At 34.7% G+C, this 25,839-nt stretch overlaps 2 protein-coding genes across 6 annotated transcripts; both read left to right on the plus strand.

The window, feature by feature from the left end:
* Positions 1–1,849: 1,849 nt before the first annotated feature.
* LOC128017288 (menin) lies at positions 1,850–7,455 on the plus strand. The gene is made up of 10 exons (XM_052602598.1): positions 1,850–2,043; positions 2,829–3,300; positions 3,406–3,614; positions 4,204–4,332; positions 4,521–4,561; positions 4,681–4,768; positions 4,858–4,994; positions 5,858–5,996; positions 6,098–6,271; positions 6,355–7,455. The coding sequence occupies exons 2-10, from the start codon at positions 2,865–2,867 to the stop codon at positions 6,853–6,855; spliced, it is 1,854 nt and encodes a 617-aa protein (XP_052458558.1). The 5' UTR covers positions 1,850–2,043; positions 2,829–2,864; the 3' UTR covers positions 6,856–7,455.
* A 606-nt stretch (positions 7,456–8,061) lies between these two features.
* LOC128017289 (mitogen-activated protein kinase kinase kinase kinase 2) lies at positions 8,062–25,219 on the plus strand. Of its 5 annotated transcripts, XM_052602600.1 has the most exons (33): positions 8,114–8,135; positions 8,222–8,405; positions 11,666–11,723; positions 12,114–12,204; positions 12,565–12,629; positions 13,764–13,819; positions 13,921–13,968; positions 14,449–14,491; positions 14,651–14,723; positions 15,469–15,600; positions 15,681–15,743; positions 15,871–15,952; positions 16,363–16,470; positions 17,199–17,277; positions 18,702–18,760; positions 18,905–18,951; positions 19,041–19,079; positions 19,385–19,418; positions 19,503–19,662; positions 19,745–19,914; positions 20,321–20,362; positions 20,567–20,651; positions 20,775–20,854; positions 21,001–21,061; positions 21,523–21,646; positions 21,722–21,780; positions 21,876–21,979; positions 22,948–23,119; positions 23,336–23,404; positions 23,497–23,583; positions 23,685–23,755; positions 24,170–24,225; positions 24,332–25,219. In XM_052602600.1, exons 2-33 carry the CDS (start codon positions 8,313–8,315, stop codon positions 24,417–24,419), a joined length of 2,598 nt encoding a protein of 865 aa, XP_052458560.1. In that variant the 5' UTR covers positions 8,114–8,135; positions 8,222–8,312; the 3' UTR covers positions 24,420–25,219. The 5 variants fall into 5 exon arrangements, 4 of the variants coding, with proteins under 4 accessions (XP_052458559.1, XP_052458563.1, XP_052458561.1 ...); XM_052602599.1 differs by having other exon boundaries at positions 8,062–8,405; XM_052602603.1 differs by lacking the exon at positions 20,321–20,362 and having other exon boundaries at positions 8,083–8,405.
* Positions 25,220–25,839: the final 620 nt, after the last annotated feature.

The raw sequence follows: 25,839 nt of genomic DNA on the forward strand, positions 1-25,839 counted from the left end.
ATCATATCATATCAAATCGTGAGGTACCCTGTGTTTTTCAGTTGTAACAAAATATTCATAAACATGGGATATGTGATTTTTCAAAGCTTTCTTAGCATCCGCTAATTAAGCACACCTGAACTAGCCAATTAAGTGATACTTAATTAGGCATCATATACTAAAAACCTCCAGGCAGGTGCATGGGTTGAGGCAAATTGGTGCTAAACTCTGCAGGACACCGGCCCTCCAGCACTGATTTTGGAGACCCCAGCACTATATGAATTAAAGTATTTATGTGTACCAAAAGCACATATGTCTGCTTGTCTGTCTGTCTGTATATCTATATGTTTGAATATCTTTTTAAAAAAATAGCTGGAAATGAGAGGAGAATTTTTAGAAATAAAAAGGAAGACAGCAAAATATCTTGTCTTAGAATAGGACATTAATAGGAATTAGTTAATTAAATTAATTAGGAATTGCATTAAATGTTATCTTCCTGAAACAGTTGAATATATTTGAATAAAATGTAAAGCAACGAAAAAATAAAATAACAAAAGATTACAACTCACAGAAGCACTTCATATTGCAATTAATCAGATCTCACTTCAGAAATTGTTAAATAAAGATGCAACTATAGACATAATTCACATACTATTTAAGTATCTCAAAGAAACAGAGTTAATGAACAGGATTTAAAGAATTATTATTATTATTATTATTATTTAGCATTTTTTAGTTTTCCATTACAGTTTTTCTCAGTCGCTTTAGTACATTTCTTGAATCATCCTTGACATTTGCAAAACAGTAGTGCATTTCTCAAAACAACTCGTACATAGCAAAACACCATGGATTACTGGCAAAAGCCAGTCTCTTGGTCAAAATCCTTAGTTCATCTCTCAAAAATAAATATCTGTGTCAATGAACATGTCAGAGCCATCAGAATGACAAGTCCTTGTGTCATAGTTTATGGATAAGACAATCACTTAGTCATGTTGTCATTATAACAGTGTACTCTGGAGGGATGTTATGATGTAAACTATGGCAACATTTTGGATGACAGTTACTGTATTGAACAGTATGCCATATGCTTATGTATGCCATATAATCATGGATGATGAATGATGTGGAGGTTGTACAAGCAGTTTTGAGAATTTCATTTCTGATTTGAGAAATGCACCAAAGTGACTGAGAAAAACTGTAATAATGTGTAAAAAATTATTGACTTACACGATGAAAGACTAGATGTTTTTAGGGGTAAGACTATTGCACAGAAAACTATATAATACAGTTTGAGCAAAATGACATTAGCAACTGATAATGTACAGGAATCCGCATAATCAATTGCATGAATGTATAAAAGCAATCCGAACTTCTTCAAAAGAATGAGAAACTGGTTTTATGATGTGTATAAATGACATTGTGGAGGTTGTACGAGTAGTTTTGAGAATTTAATTTCCAAATTGAAATGCACCAAAGTGACTGAGAAAAACTGTAATAGGAAAACATGAGTCTGGACTTTGCATCAAATGTGATCTTCCTGCAACAGTTGAATATATTTTAATAAAATTATAAAAAGTAACTAAAAAATAAAATAAAAAAGCACTTAATCAGATCTCACTTCAGAAATTGTTAAATAAAGATGCAAGCATAGACATAATTCACAAACTATGTAAGTAGGCTACTTCAAAGATAATGAACAGGATTTAAATAATTTTTTTTTTGTAGCCTTTTTTGCTTTTACCTAACGTCAATTCTCCACACTCCACTCCAGTAGGTGGCGGTATATGCATCTAAAGCCTAAAAACGTCAAAGAAGAAGATGAAGATGATGAAGAAGAAGAAGATATAAAGAAAACTACATTTCCCAAAATGCTTGTAGATAACAGGAAGCACTTTTTATTGCGCTGATATGATCACAATAGGAATAAGCAGTATTCAGTCGATGCAACGTTTGGACGTGCGGACACATTGTATACGTATCAGGTATTTGTAGGAGCGTCTCTCTGTCTACTGCGCGGCAAAAGCAGGGGCAAAACAAAAGCATGTGGATATAATTTCAACAAAGGTACGTTATGTGGTAAGAATGAACCCTAGCGGCGTTTCATTGTCTAGAAAGTAAGGAGAGAACAATCTGTTCACTTAAAGCGGCCTTTATGCCGTAAAACACTAGAAACGGATAATATTGTATAAGCTAACTAGCTGCAGCATCATCATCACGCAGATGTCCGCCCAGACGCACATGAGATGAAGTTGCGTTGTTTTCCATGCTCAAATTTCATGCACTGTCTCCTTTTAGTTAACCATTCTAAACCACACTTTAGCATGCAATAATAATACTATATGGTTAACATATTAAACGAGACTAATGTCATGTTCAGCTTGTATTTTGTGCAAGCTGTATTTTGCATTTAAAAAAGATAGAAAGAAATGGTCTTACACGTGTCCCTGGGAATTCCCCTAGATTATGGCCACTACTTAAAAAAAAAAAAAAAATGTATAAATAAAACATAAATTGTTCATGCAGAACTAAGGTTTATTTTAAAGTATTGTACTATAGTACCAGAAATTAACTTTTTACCCCTCTTATAGACATAGTCTAGTAAGCAAAGATTAGCCTATACACCTGCTCACACTATCAAAAAATTATATAAATACATTCTAAGTATCTACAGAACACACTGGGCTGAAATATGTTGATGAAAGCTTCTACTTGGACTTTCACAAAAATTTTATATATATATATATATATATATATATATATATATATATATATATATAATATTGTGTATTTATTTATTAAGATTACACCATATTATTATTATAGTTATTCATGCATTCATATTTTTTAAGATTGAATCAGACTGGGATTGAACTCAACCACTAGCCATGGGGATTCGGTCGGCTCAGAAGAAGCATTTCCCTCTTCGGGGCATTGATGGAGTGGTGCAGCTTTTCGAGTCGGAGCTTAGCAACCCAGAACCAGACCTGGCCCTGCTGTCCCTCGTGCTGGGTTTTGTAGAGCACTTCCTGGCTGTCAACAGAGTTGTTCCTGTCAATGTCCCAAGCGTTCGCTTTGAACCTCTTAATCCTGACTGCCTCGACTCTTGCTTCCCTACAGTAGAGCTGAATCTTATATCTGCTCTCTACGAACGCTTCACCGCCCAGATTCTTGGTGCCGTGGACCTGTCACAGTACCGCAAACCGGCCGGCGGATCCAGCCGTGAGCTGGTGAAAAAGGTCTCGGATGTGATCTGGAACAGTCTTAGCCGGTCTTATTTCAAGGACAGGGCACATATTCAGTCCCTCTTCAGTCTTATCACAGGTAAAACTCCTGAAGTCTTTTGTATTTAGTGTATCTAATCAAATGGTAACATTTTGTCCAGGCAGACTCAAATAGCTTTTTTTTTTTGCTCTCTGTTTCTGTAAGGCACAAAGCTGGACAGCTCAGGAGTTGCTTTTGCAGTGGTAGCTGCATGTCAGGTGTTGGGCCTGAAGGATGTTCATCTTGCTCTCTCAGAGGACCACGCCTGGGTGATCTTCGGCAAGGGTGGGGAAGAGACTGCAGAGGTCACATGGCATGGGAAGGGCAACGAAGACAGAAGAGGGCAGACTGTCAGTGCCGGAATCACTGAAAGGGTATGTAATATTCTATTATTCATGTTCACCATAACATATTAAAACACAGTTTATTAAAAAACACCATGCCTACAGTAGCGTTCAATAGTTTTGGCTGAGTAGGAAAAAAAAAGTATATTTCAGCAAGGATGCATTAAGACATTTATAATAAGATTTTTTTTTTTTTTTAATAAATGCTCTTATGAGATCTCTGTTCATCCAAGTTTCCAGAATTTTTTTTATCACAGATTCCAGAAAACTAAGCAGCACAACTGTTTTCAACATTGCTAATCATGAGTTATGTTACTTGAGCACCAAATTAAAATATTTCGTAAAGGATTATGTGACACTGGAAGTTCAGCCTTTCCATCACAGTAATCAATTACATTTTAAAATGTATTAAAATATAAAAAGTTATTTTTAATTATACTAATAATAATAATAATTCACACATTACTGTTTTACTGTAATCTCGGTGAGCATAAGAAAAAAATGAATAAATCTTACAGACACTAAATTGTTGAATATTAGTGTAAATGTTAAACAATTCTTTAATTTTGGAATCGCGTGTTATTAATCTGTTCCTCATTTTATTTCCTCATCTTCTTAGAGCTGGTTGTATCTTAAAGGCTCCTACATGAAATGCAACAGGAATATGGAGGTAGCGTTCATGGTTTGCGCCATCAATCCGTCTCTAGATCTGCACACTGACAGCACAGAGTTACTCCAGCTCCAGCAAGTATGTCAAATTTAGTTTGTTTTACCACATAATCCTCTGTTTCTTGCATTGTATTATATTTCATCTCCATGTTATGTACTATTAACTGTAATTACATTGGCATATACATTATGTAAGCATAAGCATGCATATTTATCTTTCTATTGTCATTCAGACTGTTTTTAATGCATTTACTTTTTATCTCGCAGAGGCTGTTATGGCTGCTATATGATCGAGGGGATCTGGAGAGGTGTGACACACGTTTCTGATAAATCACAAATACAGAGAAGGGATGTAACTCATATGATTGATTATTGTATCTTGCAGTCTTTTCTGAATGTTTGTTCTCTTGTATTGGGTGTTTTGAAGGTATCCTATGGCAATGGGCACTTTGGCCGACCTTGAAGATCAGGAACCAATGACTGGCAAGGAAAGCCCTCTCTCCATTCACCTCAAGGTATACGACTTTAGGTATATCAGAGTTATTTACAAGGTTGACATTATTAAAGACCTGATCTGTATTAATATTATTATTTTTAATTCCAGGCCGTCGAGTCAGCTAAAAAATACTACAACAACGAGCACATATACCCTTTCATGTATCTAGCAGGGTATCATTATAGGCACAGAAACGTCCAAGAGGCGTTAGGTTCCTGGTCAGAGGCTGCTTCAGTAATGCAAGAGTAAGTCAAGCACCATAGAAATCCGAATATCAAATGATATTGAATTTTAAGTTGCGTCTGATGAAGTAATAATCCGACACTAAACTAAATAAATGTATCTCCTATTTAATTTTACTTCAACAGCAGGGGGCAGTGTTTTATTTTATTATTATTTTATTATTTTATTATTTCATAAATTGTATTGTCAAATTTGTCTGTTTAAAACTTATTAAATCTGATTAAAGAGAAAGATTTATGTAAAATGGCTAAATGAATTTCTAAACCTAGAATGTGTCTATTACTGCTGCACAATCACGATTAGATGGCAATACGATAACCTCTCAAGCCTCTTGAATGCTTTTACTGAATGGAAAATGTGGCGTTTGCCAGCATTGTCTGTTTTGCCTCACGCTGTTTGTCTTTAGAAAGATCATTCCTGTCTTACCATTGGCCTTGGTCCCTGTCGGGAGAAACAATCTGTACTTTCCACCCTCTAAACACAGTGCAAGTGGACAGAGTACTAAAAATACTTTATTGTAATGTCCTGAAGGATGTCTGCACATAACATGTCTAGAACTAATGCTCACTCCCATCCACTTCCTTTTCCAGCTCTTCCTGTTTCGTCTTCCTTCATGACAACATTAGCTCCTATCCTCTGTCCTTCTGACGTGTTTTCATTTTGCTTGTGTTGCTTTGAACTATTTGCTGCATTATAAACAATGTAATCATCAGAAAGCATTGTTGATTACATTGTGTGTGTGTGTGTGTGTGTGTGTGTGTGTATATATATATATATGTTTTTTATGGAATTTAATATTGCTCCAGTCAAGTCAAGAATAAAATGCAATATTTAATTCCATAACTTGTTTTTTCTTGGTCTATAGTTACAACTACTGCAGAGAGGATGAAGAGATCTATAAGGAGTTTTTTGACATTGCTAATGATGTCATTCCCACCCTCCTTAAAGAGACAGCAGCTGTTGCTGAGAGTGGTGGTGAAGGAGCTGATGAAACGGAAAAGGAGGTCTTGTTTAGTTTTGCATAAAAAAATACTTTTTTTTTTAATTTAGAACAAGGTTGTAAAAAATGTTTCTCTTGTCCTCTATTCATGCGTTTACCTCAAAGGACCCGCCAAGACAAGTAGCTGCTTTGTCTGCCCTTCAGGACCCAGAATGCTTTGCTCACTTACTTCGGTTCTATGATGGTATTTGTAAATGGGAAGAAGGAAGTCCCACGCCAGTGCTTCATGTAGGCTGGGCCACCTATCTGGTTCAGTCCCTTAGTCGCTTTGATGCACAGGTAAAATCCCTCGGTTTTTCTCCCTTTGAGGTTTCATTAAAAGGGGATTTATAACCACACTCTATATTTCCGCTCTTGCTCAGATCAGGCAAAAAGTGTCAATCATCACCAAAGATGCAGAACCAGTGGATGACGATGACCAATCCAGTGAAGACCTGCGTGAGGGGCGTAGACGGGTCCCGAGGCGAGAATCCAAGTTAGATGAACAAGCAGGACCATCATCTCCAAGTGCAACATTGCCTGCTCAAAATCCAGTGCCCAAAAAGGTGAGCGGAGAAGGAGGACGCAGACGTTCCTCTGCTAGCACTCGAGGTAAAGAGTCTGATGAAAAAAATGAGCCCTCGTCCCCAAGTCCCACTCCTTCTCCTACCCAGCCACCGATAGTGCAGGGCGGTCCGGTGGTGGTTTTCCACAGTGAGAAGATGAAGGGTATGAAGGAGCTGCTCTCTGCGGCCAAGATCAACTCTAGTGCCATTAAACTGCAGCTCACGGCCCAGTCCCAAGTGCAGATGAAGAGACAGAAACCCACTCCTTCTGGAGATTACACCTTGTCCTTCATGAAACGCCCTCGCAAAACTCTTTAGAATTACTCATTTCTAGTGTTTTGTTTTTTTCACTTGTTCACCTGGAGTGAAGTTAATTTGTTTATTTTCAGATTGACTCTTATCAAATGTTTTGATAAGCTGATGCTGAGTTGAATTAAAATCATTACAAGTTGGAGTCAGAAAACCTATCATGCACCAGCAATTATGCTTTTTGATTTTAATATAAAGTAATTTTATTGATTTGCCTTAATTTTAAATCATTACAATAAGTTCTATTAGATAGAATCCAAATTACAACAAGCCAAAGTGATTATATTTTGTTTTTATCAGGATTTTAGAAAAGATGCTATTCTTTTTTTCAGCTAACATTTTGTCTGCGATACAGTGAACCTTTATTTGCTTCACAAGTCTAATGTGTTGGAAAACAATGTTGGGATTCAGCCTGTATATGTAGGTCTTGCACTTGTTTTGTTATTGTCCACAGAACTGCTGAATTTCATATGTGTTCTCAATGTTATAGTGTCATAGTAAGTATCCTTTTGAAAAATGCCAAGTGCAGTGCTTCAGTTTAAAAAAGAAAAACTATTTTCTTGACGTGAAAGTGTATTTTCCTCTAAATAAACAACTTGAACAAAACAAGTGAGTGTTTTACTGCCATTTATTTACTGTCACCCATGTTGTGAAGGATTATTGTATGTAAACAGTTGCAATGTAGTCGCCCATTGATGCTCTGCACATGCGCAAACGCATTGAAGAGTATCGCGTCTGGTGATGGGTGAAGTCCGCTCGTGTCTGCGAATCGGTTCTTTAGAATAGTTCATTTCAAAAAGCTTTTTTAAAAGGTGATTGTTTTAAGTCACTGAAGTTCCTAGCATTCCACTGTGCTCAGTCAACGTTCCAATGATGCCAGCCTTTGCGGTTTATTTTTGCGTTTCGTGTTTATTTCGTTTTGTTAAAATTATTTTTATTGCAACTCCACGTGCCCAGCTTCACATTAAAGATAGAATCTTAGAACATTTTCCAATTGCATTAAACAATACTGAAAGATTAAAATACTGAAAAAATTGTACGTTTAAATAAGATTATATTTGTTAGAACCAAATTGTATATATTTTGTGAACAAGACGTGTTCGAAAGAGACAATTCTCGTTTACAACCAGTCAGCGAATAGCTTAGAACTGCGTGGACCTGTTCAGTCCTATTCGTTAATGAATCGTTCGAACCAGTTTTGTGATTCATTGAAAAGATCCGACTCTGAATGCTTTCGGACATTCCTGCTTGTGCGCTTGTGTGAGAGAAACGAAGATCGTGATTGCCTGGTAAACTGGATGTGGACATGAAGTTTAGCTTTCGCTTTGCATTGAGTTATAGTTAAATCTATACAGTTTTATTATTAAATCCTTAGATGACGGCGCACCAGGATGAGACGAGTTTACTGCACATCAAACTGTGTGACAGCTGTCATGAATAAGTGAAACATACAAAGTGCTGCGGCCATGAATTCTATAGGAGTTTCCTTTTTAGATCCCTTGGATGATTATGAGTTTATTCAACTGATCGGGAGCGGCACTTATGGAGAAGTTTTTAAGGTAAGAAAGAAATGTGTGTTTTATGTGTGTGTGATATATATATGTATATGTATATGAATATATTAGCACAAAGGTTATTGTTTGGAAATTGCACGAAGTGTTTAAGTATGAATGTAATGTAGGACTGAATAACTTTTTAAATATTGTATTACAAAACAAGTAGTGTAGGCCTATTGGAAATTATATCCATGGCATGTTTTTAGACATTAGTGCCATTATTATCTGAAGTACCAGTACCATGAATATGATACATATGATGAATCATGATATGATTATCATTCAGAACCATGTTAAATGTCAAAGTACCATCTGATAACATTTAAGGGGATCCTTGCTGATGCTCAACTGATGTTTCTTTACTCCGGTGTTGTTGTTGTTAATTTTCTTGTTTAGGCGGAATGTTTCAAGAAAACAGACATGATGTTACTTGACAAACTGGACTGTTTAGTTTTGTAGAATTCAAAGCATGTGTTCAGAGACACACACTCCATCCAACACAAGGAACTCAAACTGATGCACACAGACGGACATCCACATACGATTCACTTTTATTTTATTTAAATGTCTTTGTTAGGCCATCTAAGTATTTCCTCAATAAAATACTTAAAAAAATAAAAAAATAAATCATAGTTTAAAAATATATCATCGGATATAAAGTAGTTTGTGATTTTAAAGTAGTATATCTTTTGGTTTACTCAGAAATTTGACGTGAATTAAGAGCTATCATACTGAGACCACTGCACCATTAGAGGAATGTTACAAATCTGAACTTTAAAACTATGTAGTCCTCCCTACATAGAAAGAAGTTTGTACAAGCAAATATGTTGTTGTCTGTCTCTTTTATATGTGTTTAATAAAGAGGTTGTGTCACTCTTTTGTAGCCATCCCTAACACAGTCCACTTTATCATAAATCAGTGGGTGAGCCAAGAACCCTTACAAAACCCATCTTACAATGCACAAAGAATGCTTTTCTAGTGTGCTCTAGCTCTCTCCACTTGGACTCAGAAAGATCTCGAGATCTAAAAATATTTCATACTGGGAATTTTTCATACGAAACAGTCTGTTTTGCGTTTGATGGACTTGTCAGGTCTATGCCAGCATAAAGAATAACAAGCTTTGGAGATTTCTGGTCAAAGTGTGGACAGATATCCAACCCAAAACCATTGTTCTTTGGATGTGGCTGCGTTATTTCAGGTTGCAACGTTAAACCATTAAGAGAACGTTGCACTGTTGGTTTAGTCATGACCGGAAGCTCTCTGGCATGCCCGGAAAAAACAACAGGAAGGCTGCTCAGTGAAGTTCCAGGTTTTGTCCAGAAATGCTTGATTTGTTATGTTTATGAGTAGCCAAAAGCAAAAATGGAGGTCCACCTTTTTTTGTCTGGTTTATATTCATAATAGGCCCAGTCATTACTATTAAACAATCCGCTCTGTATAGCACATATTTCATGTGCATGAGTTGCATGTTTACCGCAGTAGTTTACCCCAAAATGAAAATATTCTTACAATTTACTTCCCCTCAGGCCATCTAATATGCAAATGAGTTTGTTTCTTCACTGGAACAGATTTGGAGAAATTTAGTATTATATCACTTGCTCTCACCAATGGATCCCCTGAATTGAATGGGTGCTGTCAGAATGAGAGTCCAGACAGCTGATAAAAACATCACCATACTCCACCAGCAATCCACACTACTCCAGTTCATCAATTAACATCTTGTGAAGAGAAAAACTGCATGATTTTAAGAAACAAATCCATCATTAAAGCATTTTAACTTTACTCTGTCACTTCTGTCCATAATACCTGAAAAGGTCCATCCCCTGTTGTCCTCTCACATCAAATCCACCATCATGTTTGTTTAGAAAAACTGTACATATTTCTTTCTTGATTCAGACGAGACAAAATTTTCATTGGAGAAAGCAATATTATGCAGTTTGAAGTTAGGTGTCTTTATGGATTTGTTTATAACAGACATGCATGCAGATTTTAGCTTAACAAGAGGTTAATTGATAGTTGTGTGGATTACTTGTGGATTATTGTGATGGTTTTATAAGCTGTTTGGACTCTCATTCTGACAGCACCCATTCATGGCAGGGGATCCATTAGGGAAAGCAAGCGATGTAAAGCGAAATTTCTCCAAATATGTTCCCATTAAGAAATAAACTCTTCTATATATTGGATGTACACTGAGTACATTCTAAGCAAATTTTGAACTATTTCTTTAATTCCACAGCTTTATGAATTTGATGAATCCTTGGCTAGTGGTATTAGTGGTTTTATAGTAAATTGATAGAATCCAGATGGAATGAGTGATTAACTAATGGTGCAGCATCATATGGTCTAGAACAATGAAGAACGTCAGCTCCCTGCAGTAGCTATAGGACAAGGTTACCGTCAAGGACACAGCAGGCTGCCACTGACACTTGGATATTTGTCATTAAGATGCCTGCTGGGTGAGCTGGATCTGTTCCTGGCTTTTCTACAACATCCCGACCATTTCACCAAAGTAAACATGTCCTTAAAGTCGCGTTAGCTCATCTCTATATTACATTTGCTCATTTACATACATTGTGAAATGTTTATTTGAATCCTATGCCAAGTTAAATGCTGCAGTGATTTTAGTATGTCTAATAGACAGCAATGTTCTGATAATTCCATTGAAAGAAATAAATTTGTATTATAAATAATAAATCATAATAAAACAATTCTTCTTCCGGGTATTATAACTAATTGTTAAAAGTGTGAGGGAAATTAAAGCCTTTTATTTAGCAAGGATGTATTAAATTAAATATATCATGGTTTCCATCAAAACATAAAGCATAAGAATGGTTCATAACATTGATAATAGTAAGAAATGTTTCCTGAGAAATGAATCATCATATTAGAATGGTTTCTGAATGATCAAGGCATCAAAACATTCAGTTTTACCATTACATGAATAAATTAAGTTTAAAAAAATATTATAATACAAAACAGCTATTTTATATTGTAATAATAATTCATATTATTACAGTTTTTACTATATGTTTGATCAAATAAATGCAGCCTTGGTGAGATCAAGAGACTTCTCTCAAAAAAAACCTTACCAACCCCAAACATTTGAATGGTATCGACATATTAATATAAAACTTGCGCACAGTCACAAATGCATGCTGTATATCAAGAGTCATAATTATCCATTTTATAATTTGTATTGTTGTAAAAGACAAAGTGCAATCTGATTTCCAGTTCATCATGCAATATCATGTATTTTCTTTCAGGCTAGAAACATTAGGAGCTCAGAAATGGCTGCTATCAAAATTGTTAAACTGGATCCAGGTGTGTGAGTAGTTTTAAAGTGATACGTTTTTGACCAGATCACATTTACATATTGGGAGTTTCATGCATCAGTGCTTTAGAGAACAGACAGTCAACCTTTAGAAGTGTACGCAGTTCCTAACTAATCTCTCAAAATTAAAGGGGTTTTATTGGATCGTTTCCTTGTATGAAGGATTTATATTATAACGAGCTCTATAGTTACACATAATTATAGTTCTCAGAAGACTTCATGGCTTGCACTAATATTACTTTAAAAATGATTGGACTGCATTATGTCAAATTTGCCAATCACTACATTCTGAATTAAAATAATTCCAATATTTTGTGATAATAGACATTTTTTTCCTCCGTATATACTCTTTTTTTCTAATAATCTCACTGCTTATTCAGGTGATGACATCACCTCCATCCAACAGGAGATAACAATGATGAAGGAGTGTAAGCACAAGAACATTGTGGCCTATTATGGCACTTACCACAGGTACAGTAATGTTTGTGCCTTGCCTGGTATTTCTCCAGTAGTTGTCAGGGCATAGAAAGGTGCATTCCACAGCATGTTTTATACCCCTACCAGCAGAGTTACACAATCAGATATGAAGCACAAATCACCCAGACTTGTTTAGTAGGATTTGTAGCACGAGGTGTGTCAGTACATGCTCTAGATGACTTGTGCATTCCCGAATATTATTTAAAAGGCATGCATTCCCACTCACAAGCTTTCAAAATGTTTATGCCATTCTTGTCATGTTTGTAAGATATGTGTGTGCGCATATGCATCTATTGAAAATGTTCTGTGTGCATTGAATCAAAAGACCATGCTCTGAACTGTTCTACTTTTCAGGAATAGTAAATTGTGGATCTGCATGGAATACTGTGGGGGAGGATCATTGCAGGATATCTACCAAGGTATAGAGTGAACCACACACAATATTTTGTGAAAGCATTGAGATTATTGAAAATCATAGGAAATAGTAATTATTAAGTACCTTAAAGGAATTTGCTGAAAATGTACTTATCCTCAGGCCATCCAAGATCATAATTTTATTCGAAGAAAAATATAATTACTTCACTTGTTCACAAATGAATCCCCTGCAGTGAATGGGTGCCGTCAGAATGAGAGTCCAAACAGCTGATGAAGACAAGTAATCCACATGATTCCAGTCCATCAGTTAACATTTTGTAGAGGAAAAGGTGCATGTTTGTAAGAAATAAGTTTACTATTAATGTGTTTTTGCTTCTGGTCAAAATATGAGTTCATATTAAATCCAGTAATCCATAATAATGCTCCATCCAGTGAAAAAGTAACATATCCCCTGTTGTCCTCCCACATCAAAATTCACAGACATATTTGTCTAGAACTGTTTTAAGCTTTTTTTCTTCTTCTTGTAAATGGTGCTTGATTTGTGCATAGTTCTCTCCTGATTCATACAAGACAACTTTTTACTGAAGCAAGCAGAATTATTGATGGAGGACTTGTATTTTAATCAGAAACAATGGTTTAAGGTTGAAAACATATTAATGATTGCTCTGTTAATTACAAACATGCAGCTTGTAGATTACTTGCGTTACTGGTGGATTATTGTATTGTTTATATCAGCTGTTTGGAATCTCATTCTGACGGCACCCATTCACTGAGGAGGATCCATCAGTTAGATTGAATTCTACCTTTCTCCAAATCTGTTTCAATAAAGAAACAAACTCATCTGGGATGGACTGAGGGTGAATACAATTTCAGCAAATTTTCATTTCATAGGTGAAGTATTCATTTAAGCTTCTTAAAGTAATAGATCACTCAAAAATTTTGAGTATTGGTACAAGCTCAAACAACTTTTTTTCTTTCTTTTTTTTTCAATTTGTATTTTAAAAAAATATATACATAAAAGGAGAGGAATATTTTCCATGAACCACTATACATTTTAGTCTCTTCCTAACAACAATTCCATCTCACATTTTGAGGTGAACTATTCCTTTGAGGGTTTAATGCCTGCATTTAACCACTGCCCTAGTTAAGAGAGAGTAAATATAATATGCCCTTCACAGTAACCGGACCTTTAAAGGAAAAACAGATTGCTTACGTCTGCAGGGAAACACTCCAGGTGAGGATAATTAATAATTTAAAAAGCTCTTCAGAGGCACACGTTTTTCACAATGACACATCTCTTCATTTTGAGAAGACTTCTGTTTTTGTCTTACCCAGGGATTGAATCATCTTCATGAGACAGGCAAAATACACAGAGACATTAAGGTGAATAAGGCTTTTCTATGAAATATTGTGCAATATTGTTTAAATATTTGGGGTCTTTAAGATTTTTGAAATGTTTATGTAAGAAGTCTCTTATGCTGACAGAGAGTGCATTTATTTGCTTAAAAATACAATAAAAAGTAATATTGTGAAATATTATTACAGTTGAAAATAGTTTGTTTTTTTGGTGATGCAAAGCTGAATTTTCAGGAGCCATTACTCCAGTCTTCAATGTCACATGATCCTTCAGATATCATGATATTTTAGTGGAAATTGTGAAGCATTTTATTCAGGATTTGTTTGAAATAGAATTTGTTTGTCTTTTCTGTCCTTGCTGAATAAAAGTACTAATGTTTCTAATCTTACTGACCTCAAACATTTGAATTGCATTGAATGATGGTGGCAATGTACTGTAGTGTATTGTGATTTTTTTTTTTTATGTTCAAATTGTTAATTAAAATATAAACCTCTCTTCTAATATAGGGAGCTAATATTCTTCTTACTGATCGAGGAGATGTAAAATTGGGTAAGTGTTTTGATGTGTCATTGAACCCTAAGTACGGATATACATATTCTACTCTTGGTTTTAGACACAGATGTTTGAAGCTGCACATTTTAGATTATTGTATCCCTCCCTTTCTCTCTATCTATCTCTGTCTGTCTGTCTCTCTCTCTCTCTCTGTAGCTGATTTTGGGGTTGCGGCTGAGATCAGTGCCTCTGTTGCCAAGAGAAAGTCCTTCATAGGAACTCCCTACTGGTGAGCCATCTGCACAAAGATTTACCCTTTGAGTCCTGCAGAATCACACAGTCTGGATTGTCTTGTTTTAAAACAATTAGCACGCTGTCCCTTATGATTAATGCAAAGGAATAGTTCACTCAAAAATTAATTAAATTACTTAAATTACTTAAAAATTAAAAAACTATAGAATATTTACTCTACTGCTCAAAAGGTCAGTAAGGTTTTTTGTTCGTTTACTTTGGAAAGAAATTTGTACTTTTATATGTACATTTGATTCAACAAAGAATACTGAATAAAACATACCAATGTTTCAAAAAAAAATTGAGATGCATAACTCTTTTTAACATTGATAATAATAATAAATGTTAAGCAGAAAGAAAAAAAATAGGCATATTAGAATTATTTCTGAAGGATCATGTGAAGGATCAAAAAAACACTTAAATAGAAAGCAGGTATTTTGAATTGTAATAATATTTCATCATGCTACTGTTTTTACTGTATTTTTGATCAAATAAATACAGCCTTGGGGAGCATAAGGCAGTCTTTTAAAACATTAATAAAATCTTACCAACCCTGAATGGTAGTGTGTGTGTGTGTGATTTTATATTACATTTACAGGTTTAATAACCATACAGAAAGAATGCATGATCCAAAACATTTCCATACGCTCAATGAATAAATTCACCCCTTTACCCTTTACATTTTCCTGAAAGACAATCGGACTGTGAAGTATCTAATGGAAATTTGTCTTTGTTTTTTTTAGGATGGCCCCTGAGGTGGCAGCAGTGGAAAAGAAGGGCGGATACAACCATCTGTGTGATATCTGGGCAGTGGGCATCACCGCCATTGAGCTGGCAGAGCTACAGCCACCAATGTTTGACCTTCATCCCATGCGGTCAGAATGACTCGTTTATTTGATTTACGCGAACAGAAAGCATTTTTGTACTGAGTTTTTTTTTTTTTTTTCTGTTGTAGTGCTCTGATGCTGATGTCTAAGAGCAGCTTCCAGCCTCCCAAACTAAAAGACAAGAGCAAATGGTGAGACTCAGAACCTCATAGAAAGAAATGACATTTCTCTTTGAAATGGAAAACGTAAAGAAAAGTGCAAGTTTTCCCGTGAGTACCTGACATGATTGGTGAGAGGGCTGTGTCCTTGTCTTTGCAGGCCTGCAGGGTTTCATAGCTTTGTGAAGATGTGTTTAATCAAAAGTCCTCGCAAGAGGCCGACAGCAGAAACTCTTCTCCAGGTGATAGATGAATCAATCTCAAAAATCAAAGTTAATATTAGCATTGCTGCTGAATATCACTTACCTATACATGTGTTTTAATGTATTTATTATATATATATATATATATATATATATATATATATATATATATATATATATATATATATATATATATATATATATATATGTGTGTGTGTGTGTGTGTGTGTGTTTTTTTAATAATAGTTAGATCTGTTATATACACGGCATGCATCCTTTCTAAGTAAATGCTATGATAAAATGTGATTGCGATTTTTATTTTTGCTGAAAAAAAATGAATGGGAATGGGAGCATCCCTACAAATACTCATTAAATGTACAATACTGCAATTTATTAAAGTTTGTATTTCTAGAAAAGTTTTAAATTTTTGCTGCTTTCACTCTTCCCAGCACCCCTTTGTAACACAGTTACTCACCAGAAAACTGATGATTGAGCTGCTGGACATGGCAAGTAACCCGGACCAACATCATCCACTGAGTCCTGAAGAGAATGAAGAGGTGAGAACAAGACACGCTTGCATTATGTTGGAATTACTGTAATTATTGGATGGCAACTACTCTGAGCTCTTCATACTGTATGCTCTGGCACAGAAATTTATTTTTATTCAAAACTTCTTATGGGTCGTATGCATAATTATTGTAATTTTTACATGACTTGAACACAGGAATACTGTGTAAGGTCATATTTAATTTCTGATAGGAATGAAAATGGTGCCGTGAGGGACAGAAGTACAGTACTTTCACTGTACAGTACTGTGGTTTAACAACATACCGATTGTTCAACTGACAAAGCATCTTTCCTGAAGAAACTATTAGACAAAAACTCCATAAACCAGTTTTTCTGTAAAAAAAATTACATAATCTGAGACCCTTAAACAGTGTGAGTATTGTGAATACTGTAAGTTTGTCCCTCACTGCATCGTTTTCATCTGCATTAAATATATATATATATATATATATATATATATATATATATATATTAAAGCATTCTTAATTTTCTTAAAATGACTTGAACTATTTCAATTTACTTTCAAATATACATGTGATCAAAAAATATTTTTTTTCAAATAATGAGAAATACGGAGAAGCACAGGATTCAGGATTATTGGGAAACCTTTCCCTAATTTATGACGAAATTGAATTATTTTTCCAAACATGCATGTCAGAGTTCAGTTTGTCAGAGTGTACTGTTGTTTTAGTGTCTGTTCTGTGTGTGTGTGTTAAAGGCAAGTTATACAGCCCCAGATACAATCCCGTCCAAAGGGAAACATATGCGGGTGGAAAGAAGTTTATCAGAAGAACGATGTAAGTTCTGGTTAAAAGTTGTCCTTATTTAAACTGAAAATGTAACATTTACACTTAACATAATGTTAACATATTACAATACACACCATTCAGTCCTATTCTTTTATATTATTTTTAAAATATCATCTGTTTTTTTCTTCTTTTTTTAAATCAATATTTGGACAATATTTGGTACAATATTATGTTTTTCTATGTAAGGAATAATTTACAGCTAGCTCTGCATTAAACAATTTAAATGCATGACATGCATGGAGGCAAAGAACCACCCGACATGAAGCGGAATGAAATGTTGCTTTATTATATGTATTCATCTTTCTGTTTTCCGAGTGACAGTGAACTTCAGAAAACTATGACTCACTCCAGTGTCAGAGCCATGTCTGTTTTCATTACAGTGTGTGCATGATTAGAAAGTTTAATATATGGATGTGTAGCAGAGGAGGTGCTGCTTTAACAAGGCTGCTATTGAGGATAGCTTCAGTGATGTCAATAGGCACACTACTCATAGAGCTGGTACTGTTTAGCACACGTCATGGCATGTCCTTCTCTTCCCCCTCACACACTCACTCGCATGAACTGGATCCAGTGCTCACATTCGAGGCCAAGCGGAGAGTGTGATGTGTGTGTGTTATCGTGTGGCAAGTCAATGCCACTTTTACTGAGAATCCATTGTCACACATTTTGACTGTAAGATTACAGCATTCACAGACCGATAGACAATGAAGCTTCTTTAGGACAAATGAGGAAGTGATGTTCAAACTAATGTATGAAGTTCTTGGAGGTCTCACATATATGCAACCAACAAAAACACCTTCAAAACCACATTCTAACATGTTCAGAATCTTATGATCACTAAATATCGATTAATATTGTCCAGATCTATGAATGCTTACATTACTATTCAAAAGGGGTATGTACTTTTTTCTTAATTTCATTTAATAAAAAAATATATAAAAAAAGTTTTATTCTGCAAAACAGCATTAATAAGTATTTCAAATAAATGTTGTTCTTTTTAACTTTCTATTCCTCAAAGAATTCTGGAAGAAATTTTATCACAGTTTCCACAGTATATTAAACAACAAAACAGTTTTTAACATTTATAATAAGAAATGTTTCTTGAGCACCAAATCAGTATATTAGAAGGATTTCTGGAGGATCATGTGACACTGAACACTGGAGTAATGATGATTAAAATGCATCTTTGCCATCGCAGGAAGGAACTACATTTTAAAATCTATTAAAATAGAAAACAATTATTTTAAATTGTAATAGTATTTCACAATATTGCTGTTTTACCTTTTTTTTTATGAAATAAATGTAGACAAATGTCAGCAAAAAAATAAAAAAACCTAAATCCTACTCACCCTTTTAAATGGAGCAAATATGTAAATGAAGAATGCGTAATATGTGTTTGTTGTTTGTTTCAGTTGACCAGGTTAAATTTACCCCTCCCAGGAGAAAAGAGACCGAACCCTATCCTGACTTGGTCAGTTTTATTGCACTCTCTTAGTTCTCTCTATGCCAATGAGGCAAAGAAAACACAAACCACATCCTATCACACTTCATAAAGTACTTTGTGTCATAATTCATGGTTCTCACTCAACTGAATTAAGTATGTTTATGTTCCCAGGGATCGTGTGATGATTGGAGCATATCTGGAGATGAACCAGAGTCACCGTGAGTGTTGATTGATGTGGACTTATAATTGCACTACAGGTTTAAACAGTTATTATATCCTTTCATTTGAACTGTATTCACTGCTGCAGGGGTCTTTTTGAAAGAGTGGAGGAGGAGTTACAGCATAGGTGGGAAATACTTATATTCTGGCGCCACCTTGTGGAGTGGCATCTAATGCAAAAAAAAAAAATCTATATCAGCTAAAAGTGAAATTATGCATTGATTATTATTTATATTTTTGTTAGTAGATATATAATTTATATGTATGTGTGTGTATATAAGCATATTGATAAATAGTTCTTCTATTTTCCCTCTGCTTCTTTAAAAAAAAAATATCTTTGGTTATCTTTGATGTTCAACCAGCAGAAATATACTTTGCACCATGTGTATACTAATATTTTGTCATTCACTTTGAACTGCCTTTCTCTTTCAGAAGCTTGACAGTAAAAAGACACTCATATTTTGAGGTATTTCATAACCTGTCCTTATGATTAATTTATGATTCTATAAAAAATTATGCAAGGCTGTAAACATTTCCTGATGTTTCATAGTGGAGTAAGAGGAAAAGTGGACTGTTCAGCCCACCACCTGTCTCTTCAACAACATCACTTCCTCCCATGAGCTCTTTAGACTTAAATCTGGATGACAAGGACCTTACGCTTCGACCCAGTGCTACTCTATGCCCTGATACTGTATTAAATCCAAAATCAGGTATTACTATCTGCAGATGCAAGACACATAGGAAATTCACCATACAAGGTTTTAAAACCTTTCTCTCTTTGTATTTTGTCAGCGTTGTTGAGGTGTTCAGGCAGTCAGGATGTGCGGCACTGGTACAGTGACCCTTATGTTCCTGATGGTAATGACACACAGGACAAACAGAGGACTCTTACAAGGACTTTGAGCAGAGACACGGCTATATCTCCAGAGTGGAGCACCATGAGGAAGAAAACAGAGGACTCAGTGAGTCACACAATGTTGGATGTTACAAATAACAGACTTACACTTATGTGTGCTTGTATCCCTCACTTTAATACATCTCAGCTACATTAATGCCCTTTTATCAAAAACAGTGGCAGATATAAAGAACTTTTTCACATGCATCCCTTGTGCAGATTTTGTTGTTTTGTCTACCACTATTAAGAAACATTGAAACATTATTAGATCAAATATTTTGGTGTTATTTCATTATACCGAGCACATTATTTGGGTAGCGCAGTGCTAGATGTTTCAGCACCATGGACAGATCTCAAAAACCCACTACATAATACACATTGTATATGTTTTTCTGAGTAACTAAAAGTATTACTGACAGACTAAAAGGTCATATAGAAACTGTTCCTTGTATTTTTTAACCTTTAATTCATAGAGAGCAGATTCTCACGGACTTCCTCCCACTCCCCAAGTCTATGTAAGTTTAATCACCTACTAGCACCTTTTAAATGTGTAAAACCTGGCTTTTACTAAATTAGAGTGTGACATGACATGGCATAATAATTGATGACTAGTTTGTCACTTTTAGGCCTAGTATCTATGTATGAACCTAAGAAATCTTCTTAAAATTTACATCTGATGTACTGTGGTTATGAAACATTGCATAATTCATTTTGCATAGATGGGGGCCTGTTTTACTAAAGTCTTTAATGGATGTCCACTGAAAATTCATTGTGCAGAGACATGGGTTTTGCCCAAAACAAGAGGTACAGATTTTCTTTCATCCTACTAATTTAATTTAAAAATAGATGGAATTTTTTTTTAGCATCAGTAATACAGAATCAGAGTATTATTGAATTCTGTTTGATTTCTCATTCTGTTCCTCACAGATCAATATTTAATTCTGGGTGCAGAGGAGGGTGTTTATATCCTTAACTTAAATGAATTGCATGAAGACACTTTAGAAAAGGTACTGCTGGCTACTGCATCGTTGTGCATGACAACATTATGATTTAGTATTTTCACTCAATAACTGTTTCTGTCATAAAATACAACTCAGGAATGAAATCTTATTTTGAATGATTAAAATATTTGACCTCCTGATCTCGATTGCAGTTGCTTCCACAGAGATGTACTTGGCTTTACGTCATGAACAATGTCTTAATGTCCATCTCTGGTATGTAACATTTTTATAGATGTTGTGATGTAACAGTCCACCAGTTTTAGAAATTATTTGCTCAGAAATTACAAACTGTGTTAGCACTGAATTAAAAAAAAATAAAGTACTAAATTTTTTCATCAAGTTCATTAAACACTAAAATGCCAACATATTAAACCCTAATGCCATTCTCTAAATTAATATGATTTTCTCTAAAATGTTGCTAAATGTTTTATTCCAAATTCTCAAAACGTACATCGTGGTCAAGTAAAAAATCCATTATGCTTTATGGATATTGTCAAAATCCAAACATCCATTAGATTAAAGATTAAACACAATATTTTTTTTAAAAGAAGTATGTTTTAAAAGTTAATTTGAGGTTTTTTTTTAATAAATGTATAGTTACAGGAAAACTACATCTAATGTAGTTCTCAGGTGTCTGTAAACTTCTATTCTGTTTTATTTTATTCTATTCTCAGGTAAATCGTCTCATCTCTACTCTCATAGACTGACAGCTCTGTTTGAACAGCGAGGGCATTTACAGAGGAAACAGGGTCACATGTCCCTCGGCACCAACCGCTTCACAGAACGGATCATCCACAGGTCAAAGAAACAAACAAAAGTTGAATTATTCAGCTTATATGGTGCTCATTTTAACTCAAAATAATCTTTTCACAGGAAGTTTGCTGTGTCAGTGAAGATTGCAGACACTAAGGGCAGTCGCAAGTGTAGCGTGGGTGAGGACCATTACCTATGTCACAATAGATCAATGTTTACACATTTCTTCCCCATGAATGTCTTTGCTGACTTTCTGGTTATTTTTCTTCCTCAGCTCGTAACCCATACACCGACAGCACGTTCTTGTGTGCTGCAGTTCCCTCTGGTCTTGTACTACTGTTGTGGTATGAACCGCTGCAGAAGTTCATGCACCTCAAGGTAATAATAGTAATTCTTAAAGCCTACTATATCATATTTGAGACATTTCTAGTACCTCTAAATTATCAGCTATTACAACTTTGCTGAGAAACCTGTACACACTCTTTGCATATCTCCGGTGATCTGATTTATTGTTGATATTTTTTTACCAAATAAAAGGCCCTTTCCAACTTTGGGTTGTGGTTTTATATAAAATTATGGTATGAAATCTATAATGATTTTTATTAAACGTAAACACAAATAAATTTAAATATTTCAAGATGAACGATTGCTAGACTGAAGCAACTAGATTTACTTGATTATCCTTACATCATTTAATATACAGTAATGAATATGATCAGATATTATTATTATTTTTATTATTATAATTATCAGTAATTAATATTATTATTATCAGTAATTAATATTATCAGACAGACCTTTGAGGAACTTGGACATCTTTCAATTATCTTTGTATTGCATTATGTTTTGCCCTTCATTAAAAGCAATTAGATTAAAATCAGAATTTATCTTTCTGGTGAATAAAAATATCCCCCCACCTTTAGTATGGAAAAAAAACTCTCCTATATAACATTATATGAGCCATAAAAGTCTAATGTAGCAAATATGATACTCAAAAAAAAAAAAAAGAAAAAAAAAGGCATATATAAGATTTTATCTAAAGGTTCAACAAACTGTGCCATTTCTAATTACATTTTTTACTATTATGTCATATGTCAAACTTTACAGGGTTAATAGACTAAAGACTCTATAGTCTTTTCTAATGTAACAGATTTTTATTTATTTTTATTTTTCATTTTATTTTTATGTTTAATTTGCACATATAATATATGACAATTTTATTTACAAGTTAATATATTTCTTTCTACCAAACAAACAATATTATGCTTTCCCTAACTAGAGCCTGTGTAACATTTGGTAGTCCTCTCTCATTACATTTCTCCTTTCTTATCGTCTTCTCATTGAAGCACATTGCCGTGCCTCTACCGGACCCATTGCCCATCTTTGAGCTGCTGGTGTTAATGACAGATGAGCTTCCTCAGCTCTGTGTGGGTGTCCAGGAAAGCCTCCAACAGCAAAACGATCGACAGCTAAAGTTTGACATCATCCATCTGAACGGCACGCCAAACCCTCAGCAAGGTAACTGACTGACTGACTGACTGCTGGTCTTGCATGCATTCAGGGCTGAAGAATTTCACAGCGAACATCACATTTAAACCCGTTCCTATAAACTCAACAGATTTTCCCCTCACAATCAGAAAATAAAATATGAAAAACATGCAAATTTTGAATGGGTCTAATGTGTTTTATTCACTGAACAGTGTGTGAATGTGTGATCTTTGTCTCTTTTCTTAGACAGTGAGACAATAAGAGCTGTCCAAGTGACACAGCTGGACAGAGACACTGTGTTAATTGCGCTGGAAAGTATGTATGATTTCTAAGTATGATTTATACATGAATCAACTTCTAAAGCATGCACTGATATATTGTAAATTTATCCTCTTGTCATCTTCTAGAAACAGTGAAAATTGTCAATATGCAGGGGGTCCCCAGCAAGGAGTTAGCATCCGAACTGGAGTTTGACTTCCCTATTGAAACTTTAGGTATAAACCTGACATGACATTAAAATACAGTATTTGCTGACAATTAAATTATACAGTGATTTATACAAGTGGTATAAGTCTTCATGTGCTGTTTTCAACAGTTTGTTTAGAAGAAAGTGTTATAGCTTTCTGGAAACATGGGCTTAAAGGACTTAATCTTCACAACTGTGAGGTAAAGAGTTATGATTATTATTATGACATTTTAATTGAACTCAGTCAGGTTAGCGCTGTATTTAAATGTAGACAGAAATGAAAGCAATGCTGTGAAGGACTGAAGTACAGTGCGTTCAGTAGTGATTGTTCAGCTGATGAAATGTCTGTCTGAAGAAAAAAAAAAAAACAATAGACAAAAACTCCATAAAACATTGAAATACATTGTGAGTTGTAAAAGCTTTATACAGTGCATGCCTTTGTAAAAGTCTACTCACAGCCTCATTTTCATTCCTGTCAAACATTTAATATGGAGTCTAACCTGACATATATGTCTAGTTCTGTATCAGTACATATTGTCATAATTTGTTGATTTTTAATAATTGATAAATTTACTCTGGATTAAGATCTAAGTCATCCTCATGTGTCCTTGCAGATAACACAGGAAATCACAGACACAAGCCGTCAGTTCAAAGTTTTAGGCACGCACAGGTACTGACTTTCTTTCTCCCCCTTTCATTGTTTTTCCTTTTAACTTGAATAAAAATTGCATTTCATTCTTCTTAATGTCTTTTTTTTCTCCAATCTTGGTTTACAGAGACATTGTTTTGCAAAGCACCCCAACTGAAAACCCTTCAGCCACTAGCAATTTATATATTTTAACAGGTCATGAAAGCAGTTACTGAGGAAAGCCAGTGGTCGGAAACTGTAAATAACATGCATGATAACATTATGAGCATTTGAGAGCCAGAATGCATGACAACTTTTAATACAGAGACTTTTAGAGCTGTACATCTGCCCTATGTGTCTGTGCAAACACGTTTCTTCAGTCGATCAAACTGGTACACATTGTGAGGGTACAGAAAGAAAAGCCCAAAGCCTTGGCTCTTTTATTTGTTCCTCTAAAGGGGTTTTGATCATTGTTGTCAATGTATCTTGCATGAAATAATCTGGATTAAACGATTCTATTTAAATTAAAATGACCATTTGATCATTTTGTGATGGAGAGATTGTGATAACTCCTAGTTAACTGATACAGTGAATCCAAACAGTACCGGATGTCTTTTAATAATCACATCCTGATTAGATTTTTAGTAAAGATTAGGAAAATTACAGATGAGTTTGTATAGGTTTACAGGACAGTGTGTAAATAAGCTCTGTATGATGCTCTTCATTGTTGCTTAATTTTGATTAAGCAACAATGAATCAATCCTCAAGAGGGAGCTAAAGCTTAAAAAACTAGAAACCATTTACATTTACTCTCCCCCGTCTATATACAAACATAGCATAATCCTATAATATAAAAATGACACAAAAATTTTGAATTATATTAGATAATATTTTATAATATTATGCTAATATTGTTATATATAAACAACCTAATTGTTCAATATAGCAGCAGATGTTTAATACCACATTAAGGCCTCATGGGTTTGCTTGAGGTTATTTTCTGAATAATAACCTAAATAAAAACTTTGTGTCTGTAGATATGTTGATTGTCATGTATGGGTGTGTTCTTTTTTATAATAATAACAATAATACTTATTGTCAATTAATAATGCTCCTTGTGAAGTTTTCCCTTTCCAACTTTCCATTTCTAAAGTTACATATAGTCATTTATTTTAAAAGGTTGTAGTTTTGTTCCACATGTTTAATATGTGGTTGCCAGAAACACCTACTCACACCTGCAGTGCAAAGGAGGTCTGAACATGCAATGGTCTTCTGCATTCTCACTTTTCCGATGAATTAACACTGTGGTCGTGAAACATTTCAGAGCCAGTGTTACACCTATGACTATGAAAACAAACAATTGCGCCTGCACTTTCACTCACATGTACACACAGGATGCACGTCTGTCCCGCTGTGACCTGTTTTTTTATGATTACTAAATATGGTGCTAATGTGGTCGATAGTCACTTCTGATGACCATCTTTAGAAAAACAAGAAAACCACAAACTGTTTTCACACATGCAGCACTACAAAAAACAAACTTAATTTGTGGCAAGTTCACATACTGCGATCTTATGTATGCATTACTGTATGTGTAGTCCATTAATTATTACAAACATTAGAGGTATAAAATATATAACCTTTAAAGAGAATGTA

This window comes from Carassius gibelio, chromosome A7, assembly GCF_023724105.1.
Source record: "Carassius gibelio isolate Cgi1373 ecotype wild population from Czech Republic chromosome A7, carGib1.2-hapl.c, whole genome shotgun sequence".
NCBI lineage: Eukaryota > Metazoa > Chordata > Actinopteri > Cypriniformes > Cyprinidae > Carassius > Carassius gibelio.